Source organism: Symphalangus syndactylus, chromosome 11, assembly GCF_028878055.3.
Source record: "Symphalangus syndactylus isolate Jambi chromosome 11, NHGRI_mSymSyn1-v2.1_pri, whole genome shotgun sequence".
In the NCBI taxonomy this organism is placed as follows: Eukaryota; Metazoa; Chordata; class Mammalia; order Primates; family Hylobatidae; genus Symphalangus; species Symphalangus syndactylus.
Genome location: NC_072433.2, coordinates 126,998,172 through 127,025,738, shown reverse-complemented (window position 1 = coordinate 127,025,738; position 27,567 = coordinate 126,998,172). Strand labels below are relative to the sequence as shown.

Below are 27,567 nucleotides of genomic sequence, written 5' to 3'. Positions count from 1 at the left end.
GCTGAAAGGGCCTGGTTCCAGGCAAATGCTGCCCAATTTCCTCTCCCAAACTTGCCAAGTTCTCTCTCATTGTTGCATTGTCTCCGAGAGGTGAGAAAAACAGCCCAGGGTGCGCTGTGAGCGACCTTTTCCAAGCCCCCCTTCCCCGGCCCAGTTTCTTAGGGAAAACAAGCTTCCTTTCTTACTGGAAGCTAGAGAGTGACACCTTTCTGGTGCTTTCCAGACCGGAAAAGTCCTGCTTGCTACCTTCCAGTAAGAAAGGAACCCACCCTGTCCCTGCCCTGCTGCCAATGTTTGGGGTAAACAGTTGCCCTGCCTCCTGCAGGACTTTCCAGAACACTGGTGAGAAGAGCCGAGTCCCGGAACCCATCCCCGAAAGAAGCAGACACTCTTGGGAGGTGGGTCTCCCTGCTCTTATCTTGCCTGAAGCCTTGTTTGTGGAGCAGCGGCTCTGTCTGAGTTTTGCTGATGGGCAGCAACTCAATTTTTAGGCAGAATCCCCCAGAAGCTGATCTGCGCCGCGTTGCTCTTTAATGCCCACTACCCCATCCCAGGGGCCAGTGAGGAGCACCTTCAGGACGTTTTCATGACACTGTCTATGTATTTACATGCTTGGCCTCCCCACAATGAAATGCTAGCAGAAAGGGCATTAATGGAGGAAACAGGATAAATAGGTCCTTTCTGCAACCAGGGATTCTAATAACATGGCAGTAAGGTTAACACGCTGAAGAACACAAAGCATCCAAAACACACCAGTTGGACCCATGCTGGAAGGCTGGACGCCCCTGTCCGGCAACTCAACCTGCTGGTAGATTGTTCTGTCTCTGAGCTGGGGATGAGGGACATGGGCCTGAATGTCCTCTCTGCCTTCCTTGAAGGATCAGGTCAGCTCCCCGAGGTCTGCAAGAGGCATTGATTCAAATTCTAACAAAGTAAGAGTTTTACAAGGAGCTCCTTAGAAGACACAGAGAGGGGAGGAGGAGGAAAAGAGAGAAGAGGGGAGAGACACACAGAGAGGACTGGGGGACAGGCTCAGAGGTGGTGAGAGTACTGGAGGAAGGACCTGCAAGAGAAGCCCAGAGTGAGCCACAGCAAGGATTAAAGAGAGAGAAAGAGGAGAGGCAGGAGGGGACGGAAGGGGAAGGAGGGGAGAGAGATGGAGAAAAGGCATGAGAGAGACAGAGGAAAACAGACACACATGGATGCAAAGAACCTGAAAGAGACAGAGACGGAGAGAGATCAGGCAGGCTGGGGTAGGGAAGGGGTAGGGAAGGGGCACTAGCCCTCTTTGGGCCCCGCCATTCTCCTTGTCTGTAGACAGAATGGCTGTGCTGTAATGCAGCAGGGTGCAGACTGCGTTACAGCACAGCCAGACTGCAAGATCGAAGAGCCCCCTGTGATCTGAGGCGATTTGCCCCAGGAGGGGCTCAGGTGCCTGCAGCATGAGGTCAAAATGAAAAGGCCTCGAGGTCAGCACTGCTCCACAGAACTTCATGTGTCAATGGAAATGTTCTTTATCTGCACTGCCCGACACAGCAGCCTTTAGCCATGTGTGGCCCCTGGCCACTGGAGGTGTAGCTAAGGGGGCTGAGGAACTATGTTATTAATTTGATTGAGTAAATTAAATCCATATGTGGGCTGCCATGCGTGGCTAGTGGGGGCTGTGCCGGGCGGCACCGTTTGAGGCACTTTCACTCCTCTGCTGAGCAGGGGCACTCAGGTGACGCTGTCCAGATGGGTACCTGGCTGTTTCTTGGTCCCCACTCCCACCCTGGAGCAGGGAAGATCTGCCCCCAGGGCCGAAGGGGTTGTTCTCTGGGACACCATAGCTCTGGGTTCTAATACAGTGTGTTGTATGTGAATCAAGCCTTTACTTTTAAAGGCTTTCAAAGCAGAGGGTTCTGCCACCCGTCACAAAAGGCACGTGAATACAACCAGGACTGAAGAAAGCCCTGAGCACCACACCGGGGCCAAGCGCACCCCACCCCAGCCTCCCTAGAACCACACAGACTCGCTAGCCCTGTCTATAGAATGAGCCAGCTACACACCACCCACGCACCACAGTGGGCAGAGCGTGGGGGTGAGGATGAGAGGGAAGCAAGGGAGAAGCCGATCCAGTTCTACCTCCCCTGATGGAAATGGCAGCTAGGGAGAGAACCACAGCTGCCAGGGGCAGGGGCTGCACCCACCTGGGTTCCCCTGGGGGGAAGGGTTGGGAGGCCGCGTCCGCTGCTCCTGCGCTAGCTCAGAGCCCGGCTCTGGATCTGAGGAGTTGCAAGCTGCCGCCTCCTCCTTTTCCTCTGCTTCCTCCTCTCCTGCTCCTGCCTCTGACTGCGCTGTCCACGGGAGCAGGGGGCAGTGAGCAAGTGGGATACTAGAGCAGCTAGAAACTCCCCGCCCGCTCAGCTCCTCAGCACCACAGCGGCAGCTCTGTCCTGAAGCCCTGCCGGACGTCGCGGCCAGGCGAGTCATCACAGCTGGGCCCGCGGCCACAGCCGGGTTAAAGGGACATTCCAGGCACTGCTTCTCTGCTTTTCAGCCTCACTGCCCCTCCATCCCTGTGGCGAGTGATGCTCAGAGGCCAGGGATGCCCCTCCAGCCCCAGAAGGAATGAGGCCCCTTTGCTGGTGGAGCAGGAAAGTGGAGGCTCAGGGCCTCCTCTCCTCCAACTGGACTGTTTCAAGGGGCGCCTTCCTGCCTCTCTCTCACCCGCAGATCTAGGCCCCTCTGCCCTGCCACCACACTGATTCCTCTAGTGTCCCTCTACCCCTTCAGAGCTTTCAGCGGCTGCCTCTTGCCTTTGGAACAGAGTCCGAGGCTTCTTCACTTGGCTGGCAAGGCCTGGGTGATCTGGCCATCGCCCAACAGATCTAGACACATCCACAGCTCCATCTCTCCATCTCCTCCAGCTCTCCATCTCCTCCATCTCCATACTCCATCTCTCCACCTCCTCCAGCTGCAGCAAGTAACCAGGTCCCCCATATTCATGCTTTGCACACACATCCCCTCTGCCCGGGGTGTGTGCCCCCCACCCCACCATTCCTACTCATCCCTCTACACCCAGTTCTAATGCCACCTGTCTGGGAAGCCTGCTTTGGCCCCTGAGGCCAAATGAGTTCCTCCTTCCTCTGGGCTTCCAGTCCTCTGGGGTTGCCTCTGTCTTAGCCATTATTTCAGTAATCATTTGTTTATGGCCCTGTCTCCTCAGGGGCTGAGGGGCTCTTCAAGCATGGGGCCTCCCCCAGCACAGGGAAGAGGCTGCCTCAAAGCTCTGTGACGGCAGCAAAGTCACTGGGGTGGGATAATCTCTGGCATCCCTACCTCTCTGTTGGCCACTGAACCCTGTGATTGCCCGCCCCATCTCCCCCGCCGAGGGGGCTGGCACTGACCACTCCCTTCATGGACTCTGTGCTGCAGCCATCGGATGGGCAAGAAGGAGCGAGGGAAGAGGCAGAGGAGCTGGCAGGAGAAGCATCTGGCAGGAGGGTGACACTGACCTCTATCATAAAGATGAGAGGAGAGAAAGAAAGGAGAGGAAGGCTTTGCTGGCTGTGGTGGGGAGGTGGGGGAGGAACAGCGTGGGGGTGTGGGGACAGGGTTAAAAGAAAAGCGTAGAGGGCAGAGTGTGAGAGATTCACTAAGAAGAAAGCAGACCAGGGCAGGCGTGGTTTCCAGAGTCCTCTGAGAGATGACAGTAAGTAACAGGACATTTCTAACAATGCTAAGTTGTTACGCTCCACTACTGAGCTCAGCATTCCTTGGAGCCCAAACTGGGTGACTCTTAGCCCAATGCTGTTACACAATCCAGTGGCTGCTAGATCTAAAATAGGTTTTTAGAGAGCATCTCTTTGGGCTAAGAGAAGGTTTCCCTGGAGAAACAGGTTAGGAATAAAAAGATGTCAAAAGAAAAATCAAGGCAGATCTTCTTCCCACTGATAAGAGGGTAAATTTTCTCTAGATGAGGGGTTTCGGACTCGGGGTTCCTTCTGAAAATTGGGCTGGCTCCCCTGACATGATGTAACATGTCTTATGTGTGTGTGACCGTGGTCGTGGTTTTTTGTCGGTCCCTTCTCCATTCTTGGTGGACCCACCTCACCGCCTCTGTGTGGGCCTGGTGGGGCTACCAGTTGGAGACCCGGGCCTTGCCTGAGGTCAAGGAGTAATCCAGGGGAGTGCATTCCTGGGGGCTGAGTGGGAACACAGCAGAGCCAATCGGGATCTTCCATGAGATTTTGTAAAAGGTACCGGAAAGAAAAACAGCGCTCACTCTTAAGGATTACAGCCTCTAAGGATGTGGCTTTGGGCTGCAGGTAGGTCATCTTTCCTACCACATGGTGAGATTCTGCCAATGAAGCCAACACACAGAAGCACAGCCAGGAGATGGAGAGGGAGATGCCGAATATTAACGATGTCACCTGACCCCTGGATCCAGCAATGCCCGAAGTCCTCTATAAAACTTACCAGTTACTTTAATAGTTAATTTAATAGTTATTTTAATAGTTAACAGCATTAAACTCTCTTTTTGTCTCACTAGTTGGAATAATGTTTGTGTCATTTCCAACCAAACGTCCTGACCAGTACATACAGAAAGCACTTTTTTTCCCAACAAGATAGCTTATACTTCTATCAGCCTCAGACTTAGATCAACAAGATATCAGAAACTCCCTCACTTGAAGTAAAGCAAGAACTTAGTATCTATTGCTCATCTGCTTTTCACAGCCTTCTTGGGCCTAACAACTCACCTGTGTGCCTCAGTTTCCTCATCTGTAAAATGGAGATCATAAAACTTATTTATCAGGTTGATTAAGGGAACTAAATGAGTAACCTGAAAACTTCCTAGACTGCAGCAGGTGTGCAGGAGGCACTCAGGCCATGCACAGTCCTTTTCCTTTTCTCCAGTCAGACTCGGTTTACAGCTTTCTTATACTTGGGGCATAAAATCACCCAAAGTTAAACAACCTTTCCTCTTGATAGCTGGCTGGCTCCCTCCAAGGGAAATGAGGGGGGCGTGTGCATGAAGATGAGGGAGAAGAAACTGCTTGTTCATGTTTAGTTCTCCTACCTGCAGTAAGACAGTTCCCCCAGGAATCGTGAGCTGTAAACAGTACTTCGGGGCATTCTCCCAGGACAGCAGCTGAACGTCTTCAATTGCGCTGTAGGAGACTGAGTTTTCCATGTACCCAGTTGGCTGCAGCAAAAAAAGAAAAAGAAGAGATATGCATTGGTTACAGTAGCAGGCATGACGTCCGCATCTCAGACGGTTTTGGAAACATCGTCCCTCTGGCGACAGGCAAATGGAGCTGGTGCAGGAGCTCGGCACCTCTGGTGACCAAAGTAAGCCTCCCTGTTTCTGGCTGGCCATATCCAGCTGCAAGGGGGTTCACTGTAAAACCCCGCCCACACGTTTGGAGGTGCAGAGTTAGGAACAGAGTGGGAGCAGCTGGAGGGCAAAGACTGAGGGACTGCAGCTCTTGGTATCCACGGGACGAGCACAGGGAATGGCTGGAAGCTCGCCATCCCTCACCAGCAATAACCTACCACCTTCTCCTGCCCAGAAAGCACCGATCTCCCTTCTCCCTCTCCCCACGGATATGGATCCTCCACTCGGCCTCCAGAGCCACATTCCAAGATGGCAAACTCCATAGCCCCACCCTCCTGCTCAACGTTCTTCAATAGCTCCCAATGGCCGGGCCACAAAATCCACACTCCCATCCACAATCGACAGACCCAGGGGGCTCTGCTCTCCCTGTGCCCTGAGTCCTGCCCCTCGGCGGCATCTCTCCCTTTCCACTCCTCACCCTGCCCTGCTGACGGTGCCTCAAACTCAACCTGCTCCTTGTCCCAGAAAGAGCACAGCCCCACCCCTGGCATCTGCGCTTCTACTCTCCAGGTCTCATCTCAACTGCACTTTTCGGGGGAACTCCCACCCTCCAGACCCATGACCCAACCTGGTTGCACCCCTCCCTGTGCCCTCCTTTTCCAGTGCTCACCACACCCTATTTATTTGTGGCTTTATTCTGTGTCATTATCTGTTGGATGTCTGCCTCCTGGCCAGGCCGCTAGCTCCATGAAGTCAGGGCCTAGGTCTGTCTTGGTTCCCACTCTTTCCCCGGTGCCTGGCTCATGGCAAGGGCTCAATAGCATGTGTTGAAAAGAATGAGAAAGGCTATTATTATCGGTCATTGTTGGGAGTACGGGTGGGGCAAGAGAAATCCACAGCCACCCACCACTCTCTGAGTGAGTCTTGCTGTCCCGAGAAGGCACCAGGTGACCGACGGATACAATGGCCACCAGGAGCCAAAGCAGGTGTCCTTGTCACTTCGGCTCCAGGAAGCCAGACTTCAGGAGAATCAGGTGAGTGCAGCACACGTGAGAAGAATAACAGCGAACACCTCCCTAGCTCTCGCATGCACCCTGGGCACGTGGCAATCATTTAAACCTCACACAGGTCTTGTGGAACAGGTATCAAGGTCATCCCACCATCCAGAAAAGGAAGCTGAGGCTCAGGAGGTCACGTGATTTGCCCAAGGTGATCCAGCTAGGAGTGGCATGGCCAGGACTGAACTTGGCCATCTGACTCTGGAATCAGACGCCTGACTTCTATCCTGTGTTCTAAGAAAGAGGCAAAGGCAATTCAAAGTCTAAGGCCCAACAGGTTAATTCTACCATACAGATGGAGGACCTCTGTTAGGTTTGTTAATTTCAGTATCTGTCTGCCAAACAAGAGTTATGGTGATGGGGGTGGAGGTAGAGAGGGTTGAGGGCTGAAGCTGCCTCAATTTCCCTGATGTGATCAATTGCTAGGCTCAAAAAGTAGAAGGGATTGATCAATTCATTTTTCATTCATTCCTTCATTCATCTGACAGACATTTACTGAGCTTCTATTATGTTCCAGACGCCATGCTAGGTGCTGGAAATTCAGAAGTGAATAAGACAGGGGCTTAGTGGGCAAACGGACAACAAACAAAATATCTAAATAAATAAACTACTGGAGAGTGGCAAGGGCTGCACAAAGAATCACAACGGGCTGTGATGACAGGCGGCCGAGAGCAGGAGTAAAGAGTGTCCCAGAGCCCACGGCCAGGGCAAAGGCTCTGAGGTGGGAACAGCTGGGAGTTTTCAAGGCGGAGCAGAAGGTGAAACGGAGGGAGGGCTGGGTAAGCGATGCACTGGAGAGAAGGGCGCGGCACTCCTGGAGAGGTTGGTAGGTCTACCTAGGGCTCAGGGATTCCTCCCAGGGGGTTGCATGAGCTTTAGCCAAGGTCCACAGGGATTGCTGCATAGAAAACAGACTTGAAAGGAGACAGTGGTGGCAGGGGGACAGCCTGCAGGCTGCTGCACAGGTCCAGGTGAGAGACATGGCTGCCTGGACCCCATAATCTAGGGGAGGAGGCAGCCGCGTTCATCCTGTCCTTTCCACCACTGCATCGCTCACCCCTCAGAGGACCCCCTGGCTACCAATCCTGGCGGCTGCCATGTGTCACCCAAGAAGGTTCTCTTTATACCAGCGTGCCTCAAAGTCACACTTGTGGGCCTGCCCTTCACTGTTCTGGCCTATTCCAGCATCCCATGCACTGTTCTGTTCTCCCTATTCTGCAGTAAATGACTCAGCCCTAACAGCATGTCTTGTCCTGAGCACTGCCGGAGAAGCCAGGCCTTGGTGGTTGGTTCTACACTTCTTTTCCTCACCCATATTCAAATACTTATTGTGTTGGTCACTGATTGTCTGTGTCCCCTGCTACTGTTTAGGTACTGTGGGAGCAGGAGGGTTCACCTGCTGTTTCATGTGCCTAAATGGCATCTGACATTTAGGAGGTGATTACTAATTTCCTGACAAATTAATGAATATCTTACGAAAATAAAGGCAATGTTCATCCGTGTTTTAACTGTAAGCACCACCCACAACATACTGGAGAGAGGCTTTCTGAGCCTACCTTTCACATGCCCTGCCTTAGCTGCCTTAACATGGCTTTGATCTGAAGTTGCAACCAAGGCTTTTTAGGGAAAGGTTGGGTATAAATAAATACATAGTGTTTTTTTGTTTTGTTTTTGTTTTGTTTTGTTTGAGATGGAGTCTTGCTCTGTAGCCCAGGCTGGACTGCAGTGGCGTGATCTCGGCTCACTGCAACCTCTGCCTCCCGGGTTCAAGCAATTCTCTGCCTCAGCCTCCCGAGAAGCTGAAATTACAGGTGCCCACCACCACGCCCGGATAATTTTTTTGTATTTTTAATAGAGATGGGGTTTCACCATCTTGGCCAGGCTGGTCTTGAATTCCCGACCTTGTGATCCACCTGCTTCAGTCTCCCAAAGTGCTGGGATTACAGGCATAAGCCACCATGGCCGGTCCTTTTTTTTTTTTTTTTGAGACGGAGTTTCACTCTTGTCACCCAGGCTAGAATACAATGGTGCGTTCTCAGCTCACTGCAACCTCCACCACTCGGGTTCAAGCAATTCTCCTGCCTCAGCCTCCTGAGTAGCTGGGATTACAGGCGCACGCCACCATACCCAGCTAATTTTTCATTATTTTTAGTAGAGATGGGGTTTCACCATGTTGGCCAGGCTGGTCTCAAACTCCCGACCTCAGGTGATCCTCCTGCCTCGGCCTCCCAAAGTGCTGGGATTACAGGCATAAGCCACCACGCCCAACCCATACTCTTTTTAAAAAGCAGACAAGCTGCATGCCTGCTGTCTGAAGCAGCATTTGGCCAAAAGCAGACTTTTTAGGACCAAGAAGACCTGTGTTTGGGCCGCTTACTGTGTGTCCTTAGGTAAGTTACTCCCCCTCTCTGAGCTCATTTCCTCTACTGGTTAAGATGAGAATTTATTTAATAGGTAGAATTCCTGGGACCATTAACGGAGATCTAGTTTATCAAGGACTCAGCACAGTAACTGGAACAAACTAAAGAACGCAATCAAACGCACTATTTTGAGAAAGACTAATCTTTGCCTCTGGGGTCTTCCTCCCCAAACCCATAAACCAAGTCTAACCATCAGAAAAATATCAGACAAACCCTAACTGAAGGAGTTTCCTCAAAACTCCTGACTAGTGCTCATTAAACATGAGGGAAGCCTGAGCAACTATCCCAGCCAAGGGAAGTTCTGGGAGACGTGAGTACAGGTACTGTGGGGAACCCGGATGGGATCCCAGGATAGAAAAAGGACATCGTGGTAAACCTAAAGAAACCTAATAAAACGTGGACTTCGGCAATCATGTTATCAATATTGGTTCACAAGTTGTGACAAACGCAGCACACAGACTAAGATTCTAGCAGCTGAGGAAGCAGACTGCGGACGTGTGAGAACTCTGGAGTATCCTCCTCGCTTTCCTATACATCTCAAACTGTCCTAAAAGAAAATGTTTATTTAAAAACAAAAACAAGGCCGGGCACGGTGGCTCACGCCTGGAATCCCAGCACTTTGGGAGGCTAAGGCGGGTGGATCATGTCAGCAGATCGAGACCATCCTGGCTAACACGGTGAAACCCAATCTCTACTAAAAATACTAAAAAAATTAGCCAGGCATGGTGGCGGGCGCCTGTAGTCCCAGCTACTCGGGAGGCTGAGGCAGGAGAATGGCGTGAACCCAGGAGGCGGAGCTTGCAGTGAGCCGAGATCGCGCCACTGGACTCTAGCCTGGGTGACAGAGCAAGACTCCCTCTCAAAAAAAAAAAAAAAACTGCTGCTGCTGCTGCTGCTATAGTGCTATCACTGGGCAGGAACACGGGAGGCTTGCAGGGGACACGGGCTGGATTGGGATGGAAAGCCTCTGAACGCTGATGTTCCTTGGGCTCAGATTTGACCTAACACTGCCCAGGCACCTCTGCCATTCTGGGTACTTTTCTGTTGCTGGGATGATTTTACAGATAACTGATAATTCCCTGGTAAGCTGTACATGATGACCGGAGCTCTAGGGGAGGAGATTCCTGTCTGGGGTAGGAGGCTGAAATGGATAAGAGAAAACATTAAAATTCTTCTCCGTTGAGGGATGGTAGGGAATCCTGCTCTAAGATGTACGGCTAAGAGAACAATAAGCAGATGAAAAATTTTTTTTCCTAAACGTTAAGAGCAGTGTAAGGCATACTGTATGATTCCATTTATATGACATCCTGAAATAAAACTACAGGGGCTGAAATCACACCCATGGTTGCCAGCCGCTGGGGCGGGCGAGGGGCAGGGGGACTCTTGCGGGCGATGGGAATATTCTCTGTATTGACTGTGGGGGCGATGTCACTTGGCTGTATACGTTTGTCAGAACTCACAGATCTGCACGCTAAAAGCGTGACTCTTACTGTATGTAAATTACAACGCAAACCTGACTGAAAAAGGCAATGCATGAAGACTGAAGGTAATTTGGAAGATGACGAATAAAATCTTTCCCATAAAAATCCAGTCAAGACCACTCATTAGCACTCTGGTGTGTGACTTTCCTGATTATTTTAATAGATAATTTTTTATAAAGCTGAAATCATACAGTACATAGAATTTGGTAACGCCTTTTTTTTTCCGCATTATCGCACATAGATTTCCCCGCTCTGAATGGCAAGCTCCAGAACTCTCACTGTAGCAGCTATAAAATATTCTGCCACCATCGATTTCATCCCTGCTCTCACCCCCTCCCTCGGGGACAGTGCCACTGTTTCATTTTATGCTGCCATGCACAACTCCGCAGTGAACATCCTTGTGAAACATGTTTTTCTACACTATATTTAGGATTATTTCCTTAGGCCAGATTCCCAGAAATGGAATTACTGGGACAAAGGGCAAGAGCATGTTTTACGTTGTTGCCAAATTGCTCTCATTAAATGGATATTAAAGGGAACCGGAGAGCCCTGGCCAAGGCTAAGGGGCTTTTGTCCTGGGCCACCAGCTTAACAGGGCCATGTGAGAAGCAAGGATCGAACCCAGGTAGGTTTGGTGGGACTGCTTGCTAACTGAGTGCCCGCAAGGTGACGGCGCCCAGAGTGAATTGAAGATGCGGCAGCCCACAAGCTGGGGTTCTGGCCCCTGGGGACACTGCCTTCCATAGGAGCTGGAGAATGGGTCGGTGAACTCTGCCTTTGTCTTTTTGCTCTCGGGGACAGATATGGAGCTAGTTTTGGGGGATCCTGCATTTGCCAGACCAAGAAGAGATACTTCGCCTCTGCCTGTTTCCAGGTGAGCCCCCTGTCCAGGGGCATGCAATGCTGGATCTGTGCTGGAAAAAGCAGGGCCTAGAGGGACCTCATGAGGGTCCCATGTGAACCCCCAGAGATCTTCAGAACTGGCATTCCAAACCAGATACGGCCTCAGACCCGCTTCCAGAGTGGGTGGGGAATGGGGTGAGCTGACCCCCCCAGAAAGAGCCCCCATCGGGCCCCCGCTGCTGGCAGGAGGCACCTAGCCTTCGCCTTCCCTTGCCTTTGCGGGGAGCCAGCTCCCTCCTGCCCAAACCTGCCTGCAGGTTTCCATGGGGATTCCTCTCACAGCCAACGTGAATCATGACGTCCAGGCTGACTCAAAACATGTGCGAGGGAAAGGAGGAGCTCCCGGACCCCAAAACAAGCCAGTCTGGAAAATCCTCCCATGAGCTTATTCCCGAGGCCAGAGAAACCTTGCCCAGTCGGGGATGGGGTTGAAAACAGCAGGCTGTTTGTCATGGGGCATGTGTGGCCCTGACATCTGGGTGGATGTGCTGGGCTGGAGACAAGTCCCCTCTCTCCCTACATGGAAGTGGCTTGAATTATCACACAGGGGACACCCATGCTGCACAGTCGGGTTCCACGTGGCACCACCCCACTGTAAGGAAGGATTTGCTGGGCCTGCACACACACCCTGGGGCCCCAAAGGAGAAACAAGAAGTTGGATGGCAGCCCTGCTCAGACGGTCAACAGCAACAACAACAACAACACTAATGATGAGGCTGCCATCACAGTGTCACACGCAGTGGTGCTAAAAGTGGCTTGCGCTGGGAGAATGGGCTTCAGTCCCCCCCTCCCCTGGCTGCATTTCTAAAATTCAAAGTAAAATCCACAGAACGTAAAACTAACCATTAATCACTTAAGATGTACAATTCAGGGGCATTGAGTCCATTCCTGATGCTGTGTCACCAACATCTCTATCGAGTTTCGAGATGTTTTTACTCCCAAAGGAAGCCCCATACCATTAAGTCGTCACTCCCTGCTACCCCATCCCCAGGCGCCAGGCAGCCACTAGCCTGGTATCTACCAATGGGCCTTGTCTGTTCTGGACATGTCACATAAATGACATCACATACTTTGTGGCTCTTGGGGCCTGGCTCCTTTCACTTATGTTTTTGAGGTTTATCTGTGCTGTGGCATGAATCGGAACTGCATTCCTTTTTATGGCTGACTGGCATTCCATTGTATGGGCAGGCCACATGTTTATCCGTTCATCTGCTGATAGACACATGGATTGCCTCTATCTTTTGACTATAGTGAAGAGCCAGCTGTATATATCTTTTTTTTTTTTTAGATGGAGTCTCGCTCTGTCGCCTAGGCTGGAGTGCAGTGGTGCGATCTTGGCTCACTGCAACCTCCACCTCCCGTCAAGTGATTCTCCTGCCTCAGCCTCCTGAGTAGCTGGGATTACAGTCACCCACCACCACTCCCGGCTAATTTTTGTAATTTTAGTAGAGACAGGGTTTCACCATGTTGGTCAGGATGCTCTTGAACTCCTGACCTTGCGATCCACCCATCTCTGCCTCCCAAAGTGCTGGGATTGCAGGAGTGAGCCGCTACACCTGCCATATATCTTTCTTTAATGATGACAAAAGGAAGGACACCTGCTATGCAGACGCAAGCCTCACTACGCCCCACCCATATGGACATTCACAGGTGCCCCTGGTTAACATTCATCAAGCAGTTACCATGTGGCCAGCACCATGCTAAGAGCTTTACATATATTCCCTCATTTAACTTGACAACAATGCTAAGGCGGGGAGGCTGTTTTTATCTCTGTTATCCACATGCTACAGAGGAAGAAACTGAGGCACAGAGCAGGGGATGTCTCACACAGCCCTCCTGCTCTTATAAGACAGGTCCAGGATTCAATTTCATAACCCCCACAAGACAGCAACTTCCATCCCTCTGTTATGCCAAATTCCTCTGGCCAGAGACAAACTCCAATTTGTGTACCTTTGTGCTCACACACCTCAAGTACATATTATGCAGAAAGGAGCTGGGACTAGAGCTGAAGCCACGACTGGAACCAGCATGGCAGGGGTCTCAGGTCCATCCTTCTGTTGCTACCCCACGCAGCAGGTCCCCAGACACATATAGTTCAGCTTGGCCTCTAAGGCAGAAACCCATGGATGCTCATTTGGGGAAGGCCTGTCAAAATATTTCATGTTCTCTTTAATCTCACAAACGGAAAGTCGCACAGCAAAAGCAAAGCGGCAGGTAACGATATGATCCTGGAAGGGCCGGTTTGGGCCTTGGTCCCAGAAGACATCTCAAATGCCGTTCACACTCTCCCTCCCCTGGTTTCCTTCAGATAATTTAACCTCTCCTTGCCCCGGGGCTGTTGTTATTATTACTGTGATCCACTGGTGAGCTGGGCTGCAACCGAGCTGTGCCCTTGGTGCTGTGGGCACAGAGGAGCTGCACCTTTCTCAATGGCTGCAGAGTTGGGGTGACTGTGTCTATTTTGTATCATTTCTCCAATCATTCTCCAGATACCGACTGACCAGTTCTTTTTGCTGACACTGCATCTTCCCCCATGCCAGGCCCTCAAAAGGTTACTACTCTTTCTTTTTTTTTTTTTTTTTTTTTTTTTTCGAGACAGTCTTGCTCTGTCGCTCAGGCTGGAGTACAGTGGCACGATCTTGGCCCACTGCAACCCCCGCCTCCTGGGTTCAAGCGATTCTCCTGCCTCAGCCTCCCAACTAGCTGGGATTACAGGCACACACCACCACGCCTGGATCATTTTTGTTATTTTTTAGTAGACATGGGGTTTCAACATGTTGGCCAGGCTGGTCTCAAATTCCTGACCTCAGGTGATCCACATGCATCAGCCTCTCAAAGTGCTGGGATTACAGGTGTGAGCCACCATGCCCAGCCAGTTACTGCTCTTCTGTTGTGGCCTGTGAAACCAGGGCATGCAGTCTGTTAGAACCATGTGTAAAGTAAAAGTAACGAGGCTTTGAGCAAGAAAATCTCATGGGAGAAAAATACATCCCTCTTGTGTTTTATTTGATCTTACTTTCTTGGTGATTGCTCTGAAGTTCTTTGTAGCCTAAATGAGTTGATACTGGCACTGCCCAACAGGATCTTCCGTGATGATGCAAACGTTCCGTAACTGCACTACCCAATGCGGTAGCCACCTGTGGGCCACTGAGCACATGAAATATGGCCAGTGTGGTGGAGGAATCAAATGACACATTTTATTTAATTTTTGTTAATTTAACTGTAAAGAGCCAGATGTGGCCAGGAGCTACCCTGTTGGTCAGTTCTGTTCTAGAATGTTACCCTCCATTTCTCTAGCATGTGTCAGTTTCCAAAACACCTTTGTTGCCTAGCATATTTCATCCTCCCAACCAGCCTTGTGGTCAGGATTAGTACTTTTAAAAACCACACAGATGAGGAAACCGAGACTCCGAACTACAGGGGAACAGTTATGTCCTGACCCTCCCTGGATAAGAGCTGTCACCTAAGGACTGAATTCATGAAGTCATTCAACAACCAGAGGCCTCCTAGGTGCAACCCTGTGCCCAGGCCTGGGGATAGGCCAGTGACAGACAGGGACACGGCTCTGCTATCACAGAGCCATCAAGCCGGAGGGGAGACAGATGATCCCTGAAGATGGCTGGTGAGAGGAAAAGAAATCTGTGTCCTTGAGTGTGGCACTTTTCGTATGTGCCACTGGGCATCTTTGACAGTTGAGTGTCCAACAAGACTCAGAGAAACCCCAAAAGGAAGCTGAATGGGGGGACTGGCCTAGGCCCCTGCTGGAACCCCATGGAGTTGGTGGAGGGCCTGGATGCAGGTGCCCCGCCCCCTGCTCTAGTTCCAGGACTTCCCAGGCTGGGAGACTCCCCCCCGCTCCCCTCGCTCACCTCCCACATCTCCACGGCTCTTCCCACCTCCACAAGCCCTTAATCCCACAATCCCGCGAGAGGTAGATATTGCATCACTCTCATGACAGACCAGAAATGAACACTCTGAGCAGGTGCACAACTTGACCAACCACACACAGCTATTCAGGAGACAGCTGGGAAGAAAACCAAGACCTTTGGACTTCCTGCCCTGGCCTTTGCCTACAGGCAACTAGTAAGTTAAAGATCAGAGGGGTTACCAGAGCATGAGACCATGATACCAACAGAATGGCTCAAATGGAAAAGATGAATAATGATAAGTGTTGGCACAGATACAGTGCAAACAGAATCCTAAATTGCTGGAGGGAGTTAAATTGTGAATCCACCTTGTGACAGCTCTGCTAAAGCTGAACATGAGTCCCCTAGAAACCAGCAATCCCCTTCCTCCACAGAAATGCCCACATTTGTGTTCCCAAAGATGTTTGCACAAGTGTTCTTTGAGCATTAGGTAGCCCAGACTGGAAACTACCCAAATGACCATCAAGAGAAGAACGAATAAAGAAATCCTGGTATATCCACTCAGCAGAAGCCTACACGATGAGAATGTATGGTCTACAACTACGCACAATACGTAGATGACCTACACAAACTGAGTGTGGAGCAAAAGCAGCTGGATAGAAGCATGTCATCGACGTACATCACCGTGTGCTTCCGCCCATACAAACTTCGGAAAGAGGTACACCTGAATCTGTGCTGTGAGAAATCAGGGTACTGGTTATTGGGGTGACCAAATGTCTGGTTTGCCTAGGACTAAACGGTTTCTTGGGATGCTGAATGGTCACTACTCTATCAGGAAAATCCTGGGAAAACCAGGACAAGTTGTTGATCCTACTGGTTACCCCATGGAGGGATGGCGCTGGAAAAAGGCAAGTGAAAGCTTCTGGGGAGGGCTGGCAGCATTCTAGGTCTGGATTCTGGCTGTTGGTGACACAGTGTGTTCATTTTGTTAAAGTTCATCAAGCAGTTTACAATGTGTGTACTCTTTTGTGTATATGCTATGTTCCAATTGAAAAATTTTTTCTTCTTTTTTTTTTTTTTTTTTTTTTTGAGACAGGGCCTTGCTCTGTTGCCCAGGCTGGAGTGCAATGGCACAATCCTGGCTCACTGCAACCTCTGCCTCCTCGGGTTCAAGCAATTCTCCTCCCTCAGCCTCCCGAGTAGCTGGGACTATAGGCATGCCCCACCACAGCTGGCTAATTTCTGTACTTTTAGTACAGCTGGGGTTTCATCATGTTGGCCAGGCTGGTCTTGAACTCCTGACCTCAAGTGATCTGCCCACCTTGGCTTCCCAAAGTGCTGGGATTACAGGCGTGAGCCACTGTGCCTGGCCGAAAGATTTAAAAAATAATAATAATAAATCAGATGTTCTAGAGCTGAATCCAACTCCACAATTTGGCCTTAGGCAAGTCGCTTGGTATCTCTGACCCTCCACTTTCTCCCTGGTAAAAGTGAGATTATACTCATACCCACTAGGATGGATAGAGAAAAACCAAATAAATAAAAGAACACAGACCAAAAAAAAGTGTTGAAGGAGAGGTGGAGAAAGTGAAACCTGCTTACACCACTAGTGTGAACGTAAAATGATGCAGGCAGCTTTTTGTAAAATAGTTTGGTAGTTCTTCGAAAAGTTAAGTATGACCCGGTAATTCCACTCCTAGATATACATCTAAGAGTTGTGAAAACATAGGTTCACACAAAAACATGCACACAAGTGTTCAAAGTAGCATTACTCATAAGAACCAAAACATGGAAACGGTATCCATCAACAGATGATGGATAAACAAAATATAGTCTATCCATCCAATGGAGTATTATGCAGCGATAAAAAAGACATTACCACATGGATGAACCTTGAAAGTATTATGCGGGCTGAGCATGGTGGCTCAAGCCTGTAATTCCGGCACTTTGGGAAGCCGAGGTGGGCAGATCACTCGAGGTCAGGAGTTTGAGACCAGCCTGGCCAACACGGTGAAGCCATGTGTTTACTAAAAACACAAAAATTAGCCAGGCATGGTAGCATTCACCTGTAGTCCCAGCTACTCAAGAGGCTGAGATGGGAGAACTGCTTGAATAGGGGAGGCAGAAGCTGCAGTGAGCTCAGATTGTGTCACTGCACTCCAGCCTGGGTGACAGAGCAAGACTCTGTCTCACAAAAAGAAAGAAAGAAGAAAGAAAGGAAAGAAAGAAAGAAAGAGAGAGAGAGAGAGAGAGAGAGAGAGAGAGAAAGAAAGAAAGAAAGAAAGAAAGAAAGAAAGAAAGAAAGAAAGAAAAAAGAATCACACAAAGCGAAAGAAGCCAGACACAAAAGACCACACATTGAATGATTCCAATTATATAAGATGTCCAGAACAGGCAAATCCATAGAGACAGACAGTGGGTTCATGGTCTCCAGGGCAGGGACGGGGAATTGGGGCATGATGCTAATGGGTATGGGGTTTCATTTTGGGGGATGAAAATGTTCTAGAATTAGTAGTGATTGTTGTACAACCTGGTGAATCCAGCAGTCCTCCCTAATCTGAGATTTCACTTTCAGAGGTTTCAGTTACCAGTGGTCAACTGTGGTCTGAAAATATTAAGGTGTCTTGAGAGAGAAAGAGAGAAAGACCACATCATATTATCTTTATCGTAGTATATTGTTCTATTTTTTAAAGTGCTGCTGTTAATCTCTTAGGGTATCTAATTCATAAATTAAACTTTATCATAGGCATGGCCGGGCGCGGTGGCTCACACCTGTAATCCCCAGCACTTTGGGAGGCCGAGGCCGGCACATCATGAGGTCAGGAGATCGAGACCATTCTGGCTAACATGGTGAAACCCCGTCTCTACTAAAAATACAAAAAAAAAAAAAAAAAAATTAGCTGGGTGTGGTGGCGGGCGCCTGTAGTCCCAACTACTTGGGAGGCTGAGGCAGGAGAATGGCATGAACCCGGGAGGCAGAGCTTGCAGTGAGCCGACATCACATCACTGCACTCCAGCATGGGGGACAGAGCAAGACTCCTCTCAAAAACAAAAACTTTATCATAGGTATATATATGTTTAGGAAAAAAACGCAGTGTATATAGGATTTAGTACTATTCGAGGTCTCAGGCATTCACTGGGGGCCTTGCAACATATTCCCCATGGGAAAGGGGGCACTGCTGTACGGTGAAATCAACCCAACTGTATACTTTGAATTAGATTACAACTAAGAAAAAGGTAATGATGGCCAGGTGTGGTGGCTCCCAGCACTTTGGGAGGCCAAGGCTGGTGGATGGCTCTGAGCTCATAAGTTCAAGACCAGCCTGGGCAACATGGCAAAACTCCATCTCTACAAAAAGTACAACAATTAGCCAGGCATGGTGGTGCATGCCTGTAGTCCCAGCTACTTGGGAGGCTGAGGTGGGAGGATCACTTGAACCTGGGAGTTGGAGGTTACAGTGACCCGGTATCGCACCAATGTGCTCCAGCCCATGCAACAGAGCCAGACCTTATCTCGAAAAAGGGGGGAGGGGGAGGAGGGGGAGGAGGGGGAGGAGGGGGAGGAGGGGGAGGAGGAGGGGGAGGAGGGGGAGGAGGAGGAGGATGATCAGGGGAGGACGAGAGGGGGAAGAGGAGAAGGAGGGGGAGGAGGAGGGGAAGGGAGAGGGGGAGAAGGGGAGAGGAAGAGGAGGGAACAGGGGGAGGAGTGGGAGGAGTAGGAGGGAGGAGGAGGAGGAAAGGTATGGTAGGGGGAAGGTAAGGGTGGAGGGAAGATGGAAGAGAAGGAATAGTGTACCTGCCTTAAGGGTGTTTGCAGAGAGCACCTGAATGGGCCAGGGCATGTGGCGTGCTCAGCACAGGTGAGCATCTGATACAGGTAACTAAGATTATGCTGCCCCCTCCCCCAGACTCCTCAAGAGGGTGCTAGGGAAGGAGTGTAGCTGTGAGAAAGCAGCTGGGAGAGGCTACAGGCAGGCACTGGGTGAGGTGAGGATCCATTTGTGCCAGCGGCCAATGAGCTCAATGCCCAGACGCACCAGGTGGTCGGCAGGCACTCATTACACAGAAGCGATTACTTTCAAGCCTCAACAAGAAAAAGGAGCTTTGCTGAAATGCTTGCCAAGCTCCTCCATCATCCACGGATTACTCCAAAAAGAGCAGAGAGGAAAGCTCCAGCTTGGAGTCGGCCTGGTGCAAAGGTGACCGACCAGCTCCGCATGATGGATGGCAAGCAGGTCACAAAGCTCTTGATGGCCTGGGGTCAGAGCCCCGATGGCACCTGCGCATCGCAGGGCTGCACAGCAGACACTCCCCCCACCCTCCAAACCCCCAGGCTAGGCACAACACCTCCTCTCGCCAATCTCAACCAAGCCTACAATACCCAACTCTCCTTGGGGACCCAGGAGGGGTCATGGGTTCATCAAGACGACAGAAAGACCCTCCAGGCACCCTTCTCTGCTGCCCAGACCTCGGCAACACAGCCTGCAGCTGGATCAGGAGGGCAGAGCTGGTGCCTGGGGCTCCGTGGAGACGGTCAAGAGGCAGGACGCGGGCTCATTAATCACGAAACCAGCTATGGCAGCCACCCCCTTTTATGGCCACATGGCTTAAGGTTTAATAATAGAGCAAACGACTGATATTTCCACATTCAAACCCCTCTAGCCCCAGTCATCTTCGTAAGCATGAGAAGAGGGATGAAAATCTGGGTCCCCAGGTTGCAGCCCTTGGCATCTGTGCCACTGGGCACCTCTGCCATTGGAACAGGTGATGGACACAAAGATGCCCCAAAGTCAGCATCATTTCCAACCGCCAAGTCGCATGCATTTGGAAGGTCCACAGCAGCCAGCCTGTACTGGGCACATGCCACATGCCAGGTCCTCACCAAAGCAGCCTCCAGGGACCATCTTCATCTCATGGATAATTCCCAAGGATCCTGGGAATGGGGTGCCACTAAGACTCCCCAGTTCCATGGAGGAAAAAAAGGAGGTTCGGGTCCATCAAGCAGTGGGCCTCGGTCACAGCCGCTCAGTGAAACGGCCACATGGAAGCCAGAACTGTTGTTTTGAGTCCTGCCTTGCTTCTACCAGACGCTGGCCTGGGAGCCCCAGGATGAGCAGGGTGAACGGAGGGTGCAAAGTAATGAGGAGTGCAAAGTAACAACACCACAGTGCCAAAGGCACCGCAGGAGGAAGGAGGAGGGTCCGGTACAAAGGGCAAGGACAGGAAGGAGGGGCACCCTGGAACATGGGGGAGGGCTGCCCAGAGGTGGCCTTTGAGCCAGGTGTCAGGGTAAGCACGGGAGCGCCAGGCATTCTCGGCCAAGGAAACAAAGCACAAGGAGTCAGAGTTTGTGCGACCCTGGTCTGGGAATGAGAACTTGTCAGAGGAGGCTTGGGTACAAGGATGTCTCAGGCAGGGGCGTGGGACAGGACAAAGACCAGGAGATAGCCCTCGATTGCCCAAGCTTCTCCCATGTCTGAATCCTCCCTCTTATTCTTTCTCTCTTTCCGTTCCTTTCTTTTATAAAAAATTAAGATGTAAACACTAAGGTGCATAAAAAATTAAAATATAAACAGTAAACTGCAGCCAGGCGCAGTGGTTCATGCCTGTAATCCCAGCACTTTGGAAGGCCAAGGCAGGAGCATCACTTGAGCCCAGGAGTTTGAGACCAACCTGGGCAACATAGCAAAACCCTGTCTCTACTAAAAACACAAAAACTAGCCATGCGTGGTAGCAGGCGCCTGTAATCCCAGCTACCTGGGAGGCTGAGGCAGGAGGATACTTGAGCCCAGGAAGAGGTTGCAGTGAGTCAAGATCTCATCACTGCACTCTAGCCTAGGTGACAGCGCAAGACCCTGTCTCAAAAAAAAAAAAAGAAAGAAAGAAAGAAAGAAAACCAGTAAACTGCATAACAAGCAGAAGGGCAGAAATCTTCAGTGGGTTCATTTTGACAGTGCACACCCCTGTGCACCTGCCAGCCAGGCCAAGATGGGGAGCATCTCCATGCCCCGGGGGATCCCCTGCTCCCCTTCCCAGCCCAGAAGGTCCAGAGTGTTGACATCCATCTCTACAGATTAGCTCTGCCTGTTCCTCAACATGTTATGAATGCAATCACACAGCAGATATACATTTGTGTCTGGCTTCTTTTGGCCAGTATGATGTCTGAGAGCTTCATCCATGTGGCTGTGTGCACGTGCAGCTCATTCGACTTTGAATCGCTAAGTAGTGCTCCTCCCCAGATGCCAGTATGGAAAGAAGGGCACTCTGCCTCTGGGTTCTCACAAGCCTGGGACACGCCTCAACCCCAGTACCTTCTGTGCACTGTCTCCAGCTGTTTGTGTTGTGAGATCCTTAAAACAGGCCCCTTACATCTCTATCTGGCACCTTAGCTGGTGTCCAGACTAGTGTGACTTGATTAAAGACCTCATGCATGCCAGATACTGGCTCAACTGCTCAAAGACATCTCCCCACGAATGACCCATGCAATGGGTACCATTATGATCCCATTTTATAGATGAGAAAACCGAGGCCCAGAGAAGAGAAATAACTTTTCTTAAGTGATGCTGCTAGTTATTAATGAAGCCAGGATTTGAACCTGCTATAACTCTAAATCAGAGGTTAGCAAACATTTTCTGTAAAGGGCCAGAAAGAAAATTCTTTAGGCTTTGTGGGCCATATGCCTTGTCTCACAACTGTCAACAGTGCTGTTATGGTGTGAAAGCAGCCACAGACAATACACAAATGATCATGGTTGTGTTCCAATAAAACTTTATTTACAAAGACAAGTAGTGGGTCCAACCCTGATCTAAACCATTCAAGAGGAAATAGAAATGTGATGGATGGATGGATGGATGGATGGATGCATGGATGGATAAGAGAAAGCGAGAATATGTTTTCTCTCCTTGCTTTATTTGCACAGAGAACCAAAAGATGTTTCAGTGGGTGTGTAGGTGAGCGGTTTAGTTTGTTATTTGTTGTGTACGCCACGACTGGGTCCTACTGAGACATCCTAAGGCCCTCATCTCTGCAATGTCCTTCCTAGGAACTGGCCTTAACCCAATCCCTAAGTTCTATGGAAGCATCAGACAAGTTCTGCAGAAATTTCCCAGAGGACAAATTTGCCGAAAAATTCCTTGGGCCCATCCCTAAAAGAAAGCAGATGGTCCAGAAGCCGGGAGACATGGGTTTTCTTTCCCAGGGACACCCACGTCCACTTGGGGAAGTGAGGCTGCTGGACATGATCCAGAAGTGAGCTGCCAGGACCCCGGACAAGGTGACCCATATCTCTCTCTTGTTCCCGAAATCATGGGAATGAGCCAGTGTGACAGAAGCCTCCTTTGGACACCCTCTGACAGTGTCAAGAAAGCTGGGGACAGTGCCTTCCAGCAACACAGCCTTCAAGAAAATACCAGGAAAAGAGGTTGAGAGGAAGGAATGGGAGGGAGGGAAGGAATGGGAGGGAGGAAAAGAATGGGAGGGATGTTTTTGTCCGACGAGCAGAGGGAAACGGAGGCTCAGAGGGGCGTGGTCATTCCCAGGGTCCCCAGCCAAGTGTCCAGGCTGGCAGACAGGGCTGCCTCTCTTCCTCCTCTCAGGAGTCCTCCTGGTCTATCCTGAGGCCCTAGTGAGCTTCAGAAGCTCTGTGCCCTGAGGGCAGCCCCTGCAGTCAATCCCTGGGCCTCCAGCCTCAGGACACCTGCTGTCACCCCCTGCCCCATCAATCCATCCCCCACAGGACTCAGAATGTCTTCTCTGAGATCTTGAGGGACCCAGGGCTGATGCCGGCCTATCATTACACACACCATTGCGGCACACTTTGTTGTTTTACTTATATTTTTCACTAAGCGGATTCATTTGGTGCCTTAAGTTTACACGCTATGTCCATGACAAGTTGAGAGAGGGAGGAAGGGACAGAGAGAAGGCTACTTTTTATGAAGCCTGAATATGCGTGCTTCTCTGTATGCATTTTATCTGGTTCAACAAAAAGTTTTCTTTGAAAATACTACATTGCGCTGAATCGATGGTTATGCGTCTATGGACACAGACCATGGCAGGGGCTCGGGGGATTGCTGTGGGATTTTTCTTGCCATGCATGCCTGCGTGGTCCCACAGAGAGACCAGAGTGCCCGGCATGGGCCAGGCTGGGTGCCATGGGGTGCAAGACCTGGCCCTGCCCATAAGCACTCGCTATAGGGTGGAAAAAAAAAAACAACACAAGTCTGCATATATGTGTCTACTGTGCTTCTAATATAGGTAGATACTAGTGTCATGAATATAAATTTGTTGAAAAGCAAGACAAGGCCAGGTGTGGTGGCTCATGCCGGTAATCCCACCATTTTGGGAGGCCGAGAAGGGTGGATCACTTGACCCCAGGAGGTCGAGACCAGCCTGGGTAACAGGGAGAAACCCCATCTCTACTAAAAATAGAAAAATTACCAGGGTGTGGTGGTGATGCCTGTAGTCCCAGCTACTCGGGAAGCTGAGGCAGGAGAATCGTTTGAATCAAGGAGGCAGTGGTTGCAGTGAGCCGAGATCATGCCACTGCACTGCAGCCTGGACCACAGGGTGAGACACTGCCTCAAAAAAAAAAAAAAAAAAGAAAAGAAAAGAAAAAAGAAAAAGAAAGAAAGAAAAGAAAAGAAAAGAAAAAAAGCAATACAATATTCTGAGCACCAGAATATGTTTATGGCCTTTCATACATTTTTCTCAAGTTGTAATGGTAAAGAACACAGCTTTGAGAACAGAAAACCTGACTTTGTACCTCAGCTCTGCCTCTTACAGGCTATGAGACTCCCAGCTAGAGAGCCAGTTGGGCTTTAGGAACCTCGGTCTCCTCATCTGTGAAATGGGAGTGATAGAGCCCAGGAGACAGGGCCACAGGAAGACGACGGGAGGCCCACGTCTGGCTCATGGTAAGGGCTCAACGAATGTCAGCGTGTACAGCACAGAGGGCCCGCTGTGCCCCATGACTAAACAGCACACCGGCTTTCACAGGGTCTCCTGCATGGTGGGGGAGACAGACAGAAAAGACAAATAAGTGAAATACACAGGATGTTAAGTGATGATAAGCATAGGTGAAAAGCAAACCAAGCAGATAACTGAGAAAGAGGATGTTGGGTTTGGCAATTACTGAAGGCACGGCCATGTCACTTCGAAAGAAGTAGGTAATGATATAATTGTCACACTGACGATGCTGGAGAAGCACTGGGACTACTGCTCAGCGCCTCCCAAGGTACAGCACCCTGCCCGGAAACGAAGCCAATGGACGGTGACACACCGGGACCACACCTGACAAGCGTGGATCCAAATTTAAAGAGAAAACTTCGGCCTTCAGAGAATCAACTGGAAGGGACAAGTCTCCCCCAAATCTCTTAAAAAGAGGTTTAATCTGGGACTGGGGAAAAAGAGAGAGAGAAGAAAGGCATCTACTTTGAAAGATAAGACTTGGGTGCTTTTTCTGGACAAAAAACAAAAACTATGCAAGTTCTGTTTCCCTTTCTGCTACCTCAACAGCAAGCTCCGAGACAGCCAAACAAAGCTCGGGGTGATCGGCCCAGCCCTGGGGATCCGGAGGGTCTCGTTCTGTTTGATCCTAATTGCCTCCTTCCACACAATGTCTCAGCTCTGAAAAGCCTCGGTCCTCTTGGAGGCAGGCAGGGTATAATATCAAGACAAATGCAGTAGTTCCTGGGGAAGCAAGAGCTGACAGCCTTACATGGTGTGTTTCAAGTGGGAAATCCCTGACTGTTCCTGTCTCAGCGCTGGCCTGGGGGCTGCAGGCTTCCACGGAGGGTTTCCAGGATATGTGACAAGGGAGCTTGACTCATGCACCCGCACACTGGCTGCCCACACACGGACCTGGCCACCTTTCTCCAGGAGGCTGGACAGTCATGCCCAAAACATCTGAGGCTCTCACTCACCCTCAGGAGGGGATCAACGTGTGCTCTCTAAAATCACCATGAAAAATCTGCTCCCTGAAGTCAGGGGAGGAGGGAGAGACAGGTTTGGTCACTTCAGGAAGTCAGGAGCAGTAGAGGAAAGTTCTGGAATACAAAGCAGAGACGGCTGAGATCCCCACTCCAGCGCTGTAGCTCACCCATTGGGTGGCCTTTGGCAGCCACTCTACCTCCAGCACCTTTGGTTTTTTCATTGGTAAAATGGGAATCATAAGAACACCCACCTCAAAGCTTTATCGTGATGGGGATGATGATCTGCGCGATCTGTACAGCAGCTGGGGAAGCAAGGACTTTGTGGTAGCTCTGCCTGCACAGAGGTGAAAACGGCCCCCCACCGGGTCACAGGCCCCCGAGTACATATGGCACAGACACAGACTGACCGCCTCATCGATTCCACCCACAGCACTCCACCTTTCAAAATTCTGCCTACCAAACATACTTATCATATAATGAGCAGAGGTGGTATTTAAAATGTTTAATCGCTGGTACAGCCCAGGAACGGGCCGGCCCCATCAGAGTGGACCCCAGCTGTAAAGCTGGCTCCAGTGTCCAGTGTGTTCCCCTGGACCCTGCCCCGTGGTAATGAGTCATGCAGGTTCCCTTTCTCCTGTATAAACGCCTCTGACTCCCTGGCCTTCTGCATTTCTGTTTCAAATCAACACCAGGTAACTGCTGTTAGAGAATCACGATGGACACACTGCATCAAAAACAAAAACCAACCACAAAGATTTCATCTCATGTAACCTGTTCTTTACTTTTCGAAATTGGGAAAACAGCTCATGGGTCCCAACAGACCTAGGTGAATACCTAGAATTCCAGAACACCCCAGATTTGAATCCAGCAAGCTCTCCTCTGAGTTCTCTACTTTCTTCTCTCCTTTACCTAACTTTAAGCACCCATGTAAGTGCCCCCTCGGTTCACTTGTCTAGCATCTGTGTGACATAGTCCAGAACCCCTTCCTTAAGGACTCCACAGTTGAGTGGGGAGTCAGATGTCTACACATTAGTAGAATTCCATGTGTATGTGTGCAGGTGTGGAGGCAGAGGAGCCCTAGGGAAAGTAGGATGAATACTTCAGAGACTATGCGATGTTTGAGTTGGGCCTTGAAGGAAGAACAGGAGTTTATGGGGCAGAGAGAGAAGTTGAAGGAGGTGAGTCATAAAAACTGATTAAATCTCGATTACAGAGAGCCTTGCGTGGCAGGCTACGGTGCTTGGAGTTACACCGGATCACTGAGGAATGTGAGGGCTTACTGGGGATTTAATTCTCCTAGTATGGGAGACACTAGGTAAATGTATGTGAACAGGCCTTGGGAAGAGGGACTCTTGGGCCCACAAGGATCACTGTTGCTACTGTCTCTGCAAACAGGTACGCAGTGAACAACTATCTCTTTCTACTATCGCTATTTCGACGATAATAGTAACCACAAATTACCACCTCCAGGGCAAGAAGAGACGCATCACGCCTCTACTACAGTAAACTGTGTTATCAAAATAGTAGTAAAGTTGCTTTGTCCACTTCAGTATCCCATCAATAGGGTCCAAAATCCCATCTCTGAAAGAGCCTGGTAAGTGGGGTCCTGAAAACAGAAGGTAGGTGTGGGGTGGGGCCATCTCTACAAGTAGCTGTTTAGACCCACGCCCACCCCAAATCCTTTCTGGAAAAAAAAAGAAAGGAGCACAAACAGATGACAACATGACCAATCCCTGAAGCTAGAGGGAGCAATGCAGTCCGGGTGTGAGAATGCCACGCGTTTGTTCGCTGGACCACACGTTCACTTAACAGGCCTTCCCCAGCAGCGCCCTGGGCACCATGCTCCAGGAGCTCATGGAGAACAGGGGAAGTGATGAATGCTGGTGAGACAGGTGCTACAACGGGGGCAGCGACTCCTACAGAGCAGTAAAGGGGAAGACAGCCACTAACTCTGCTTACAGCCGAATCTTGAGAAGTGAGGAGGATTTTGCTGGGCCAGGGACATGGAAGGGCATTTGGGGCTGCAGGGTCAGGACAGATGGGGTTCTTCTCCAGCCCAATCCTCGAGGAGATGCAAAGGACTTTCTAAGGTCCAGGAAAGTGGACTGGCCAAAAGGTACTGTCATGCGGTGTCTGCCGCCAAATTTGTACTGACACACACTACAACATGGACGAACCTTGAAAATGTGATCCTAAATCAAAGAAGCCTGATACAAAGGGTTTCAGAATGGAAGTAACCCACGTATATGAAGTGTCCAGAAAAGGCAAATCCATAGGACAGAAATCAGACGGCTGTCAAGGCCTGGCGGGAGGGGAGCAGGGCTGACTGCTGATGCGCACGGGTTTCCTTTTGAGGTGATGAGAATATTTTGGAATTAGATAGAAATGATAGTGATTGCACAACATTATAAACGTACTAAATGCCACCAAATTGTACATTTATTTATTATTATTATTTTTTGAGACACAGTCTCACTCTTTTGCCCAGGCTGGAGTACAGTGGCACAATCTTGGCTCACTGCAACCTCCAACTCCTGAGTTCAAACAATTATCCTGCCTCAGCCTCCTGAGTAGCTGGGATTACAGGTGC

The 27,567-nt window shown here is 50.2% G+C and overlaps 1 protein-coding gene across 1 annotated transcript in view; it reads right to left on the bottom strand.

The window, feature by feature from the left end:
- Positions 1-27,567, bottom strand: part of CMIP (c-Maf inducing protein) — a 267,356-nt gene that overhangs the window by 100,816 nt on the left and 138,973 nt on the right. Inside the window, exon 2 of the mRNA XM_055299683.2 lies at positions 5,063-5,188. Within this exon, the coding sequence (XP_055155658.1) occupies positions 5,063-5,188 (126 nt within the window). The remainder of the gene's footprint in view (positions 1-5,062; positions 5,189-27,567) is intronic.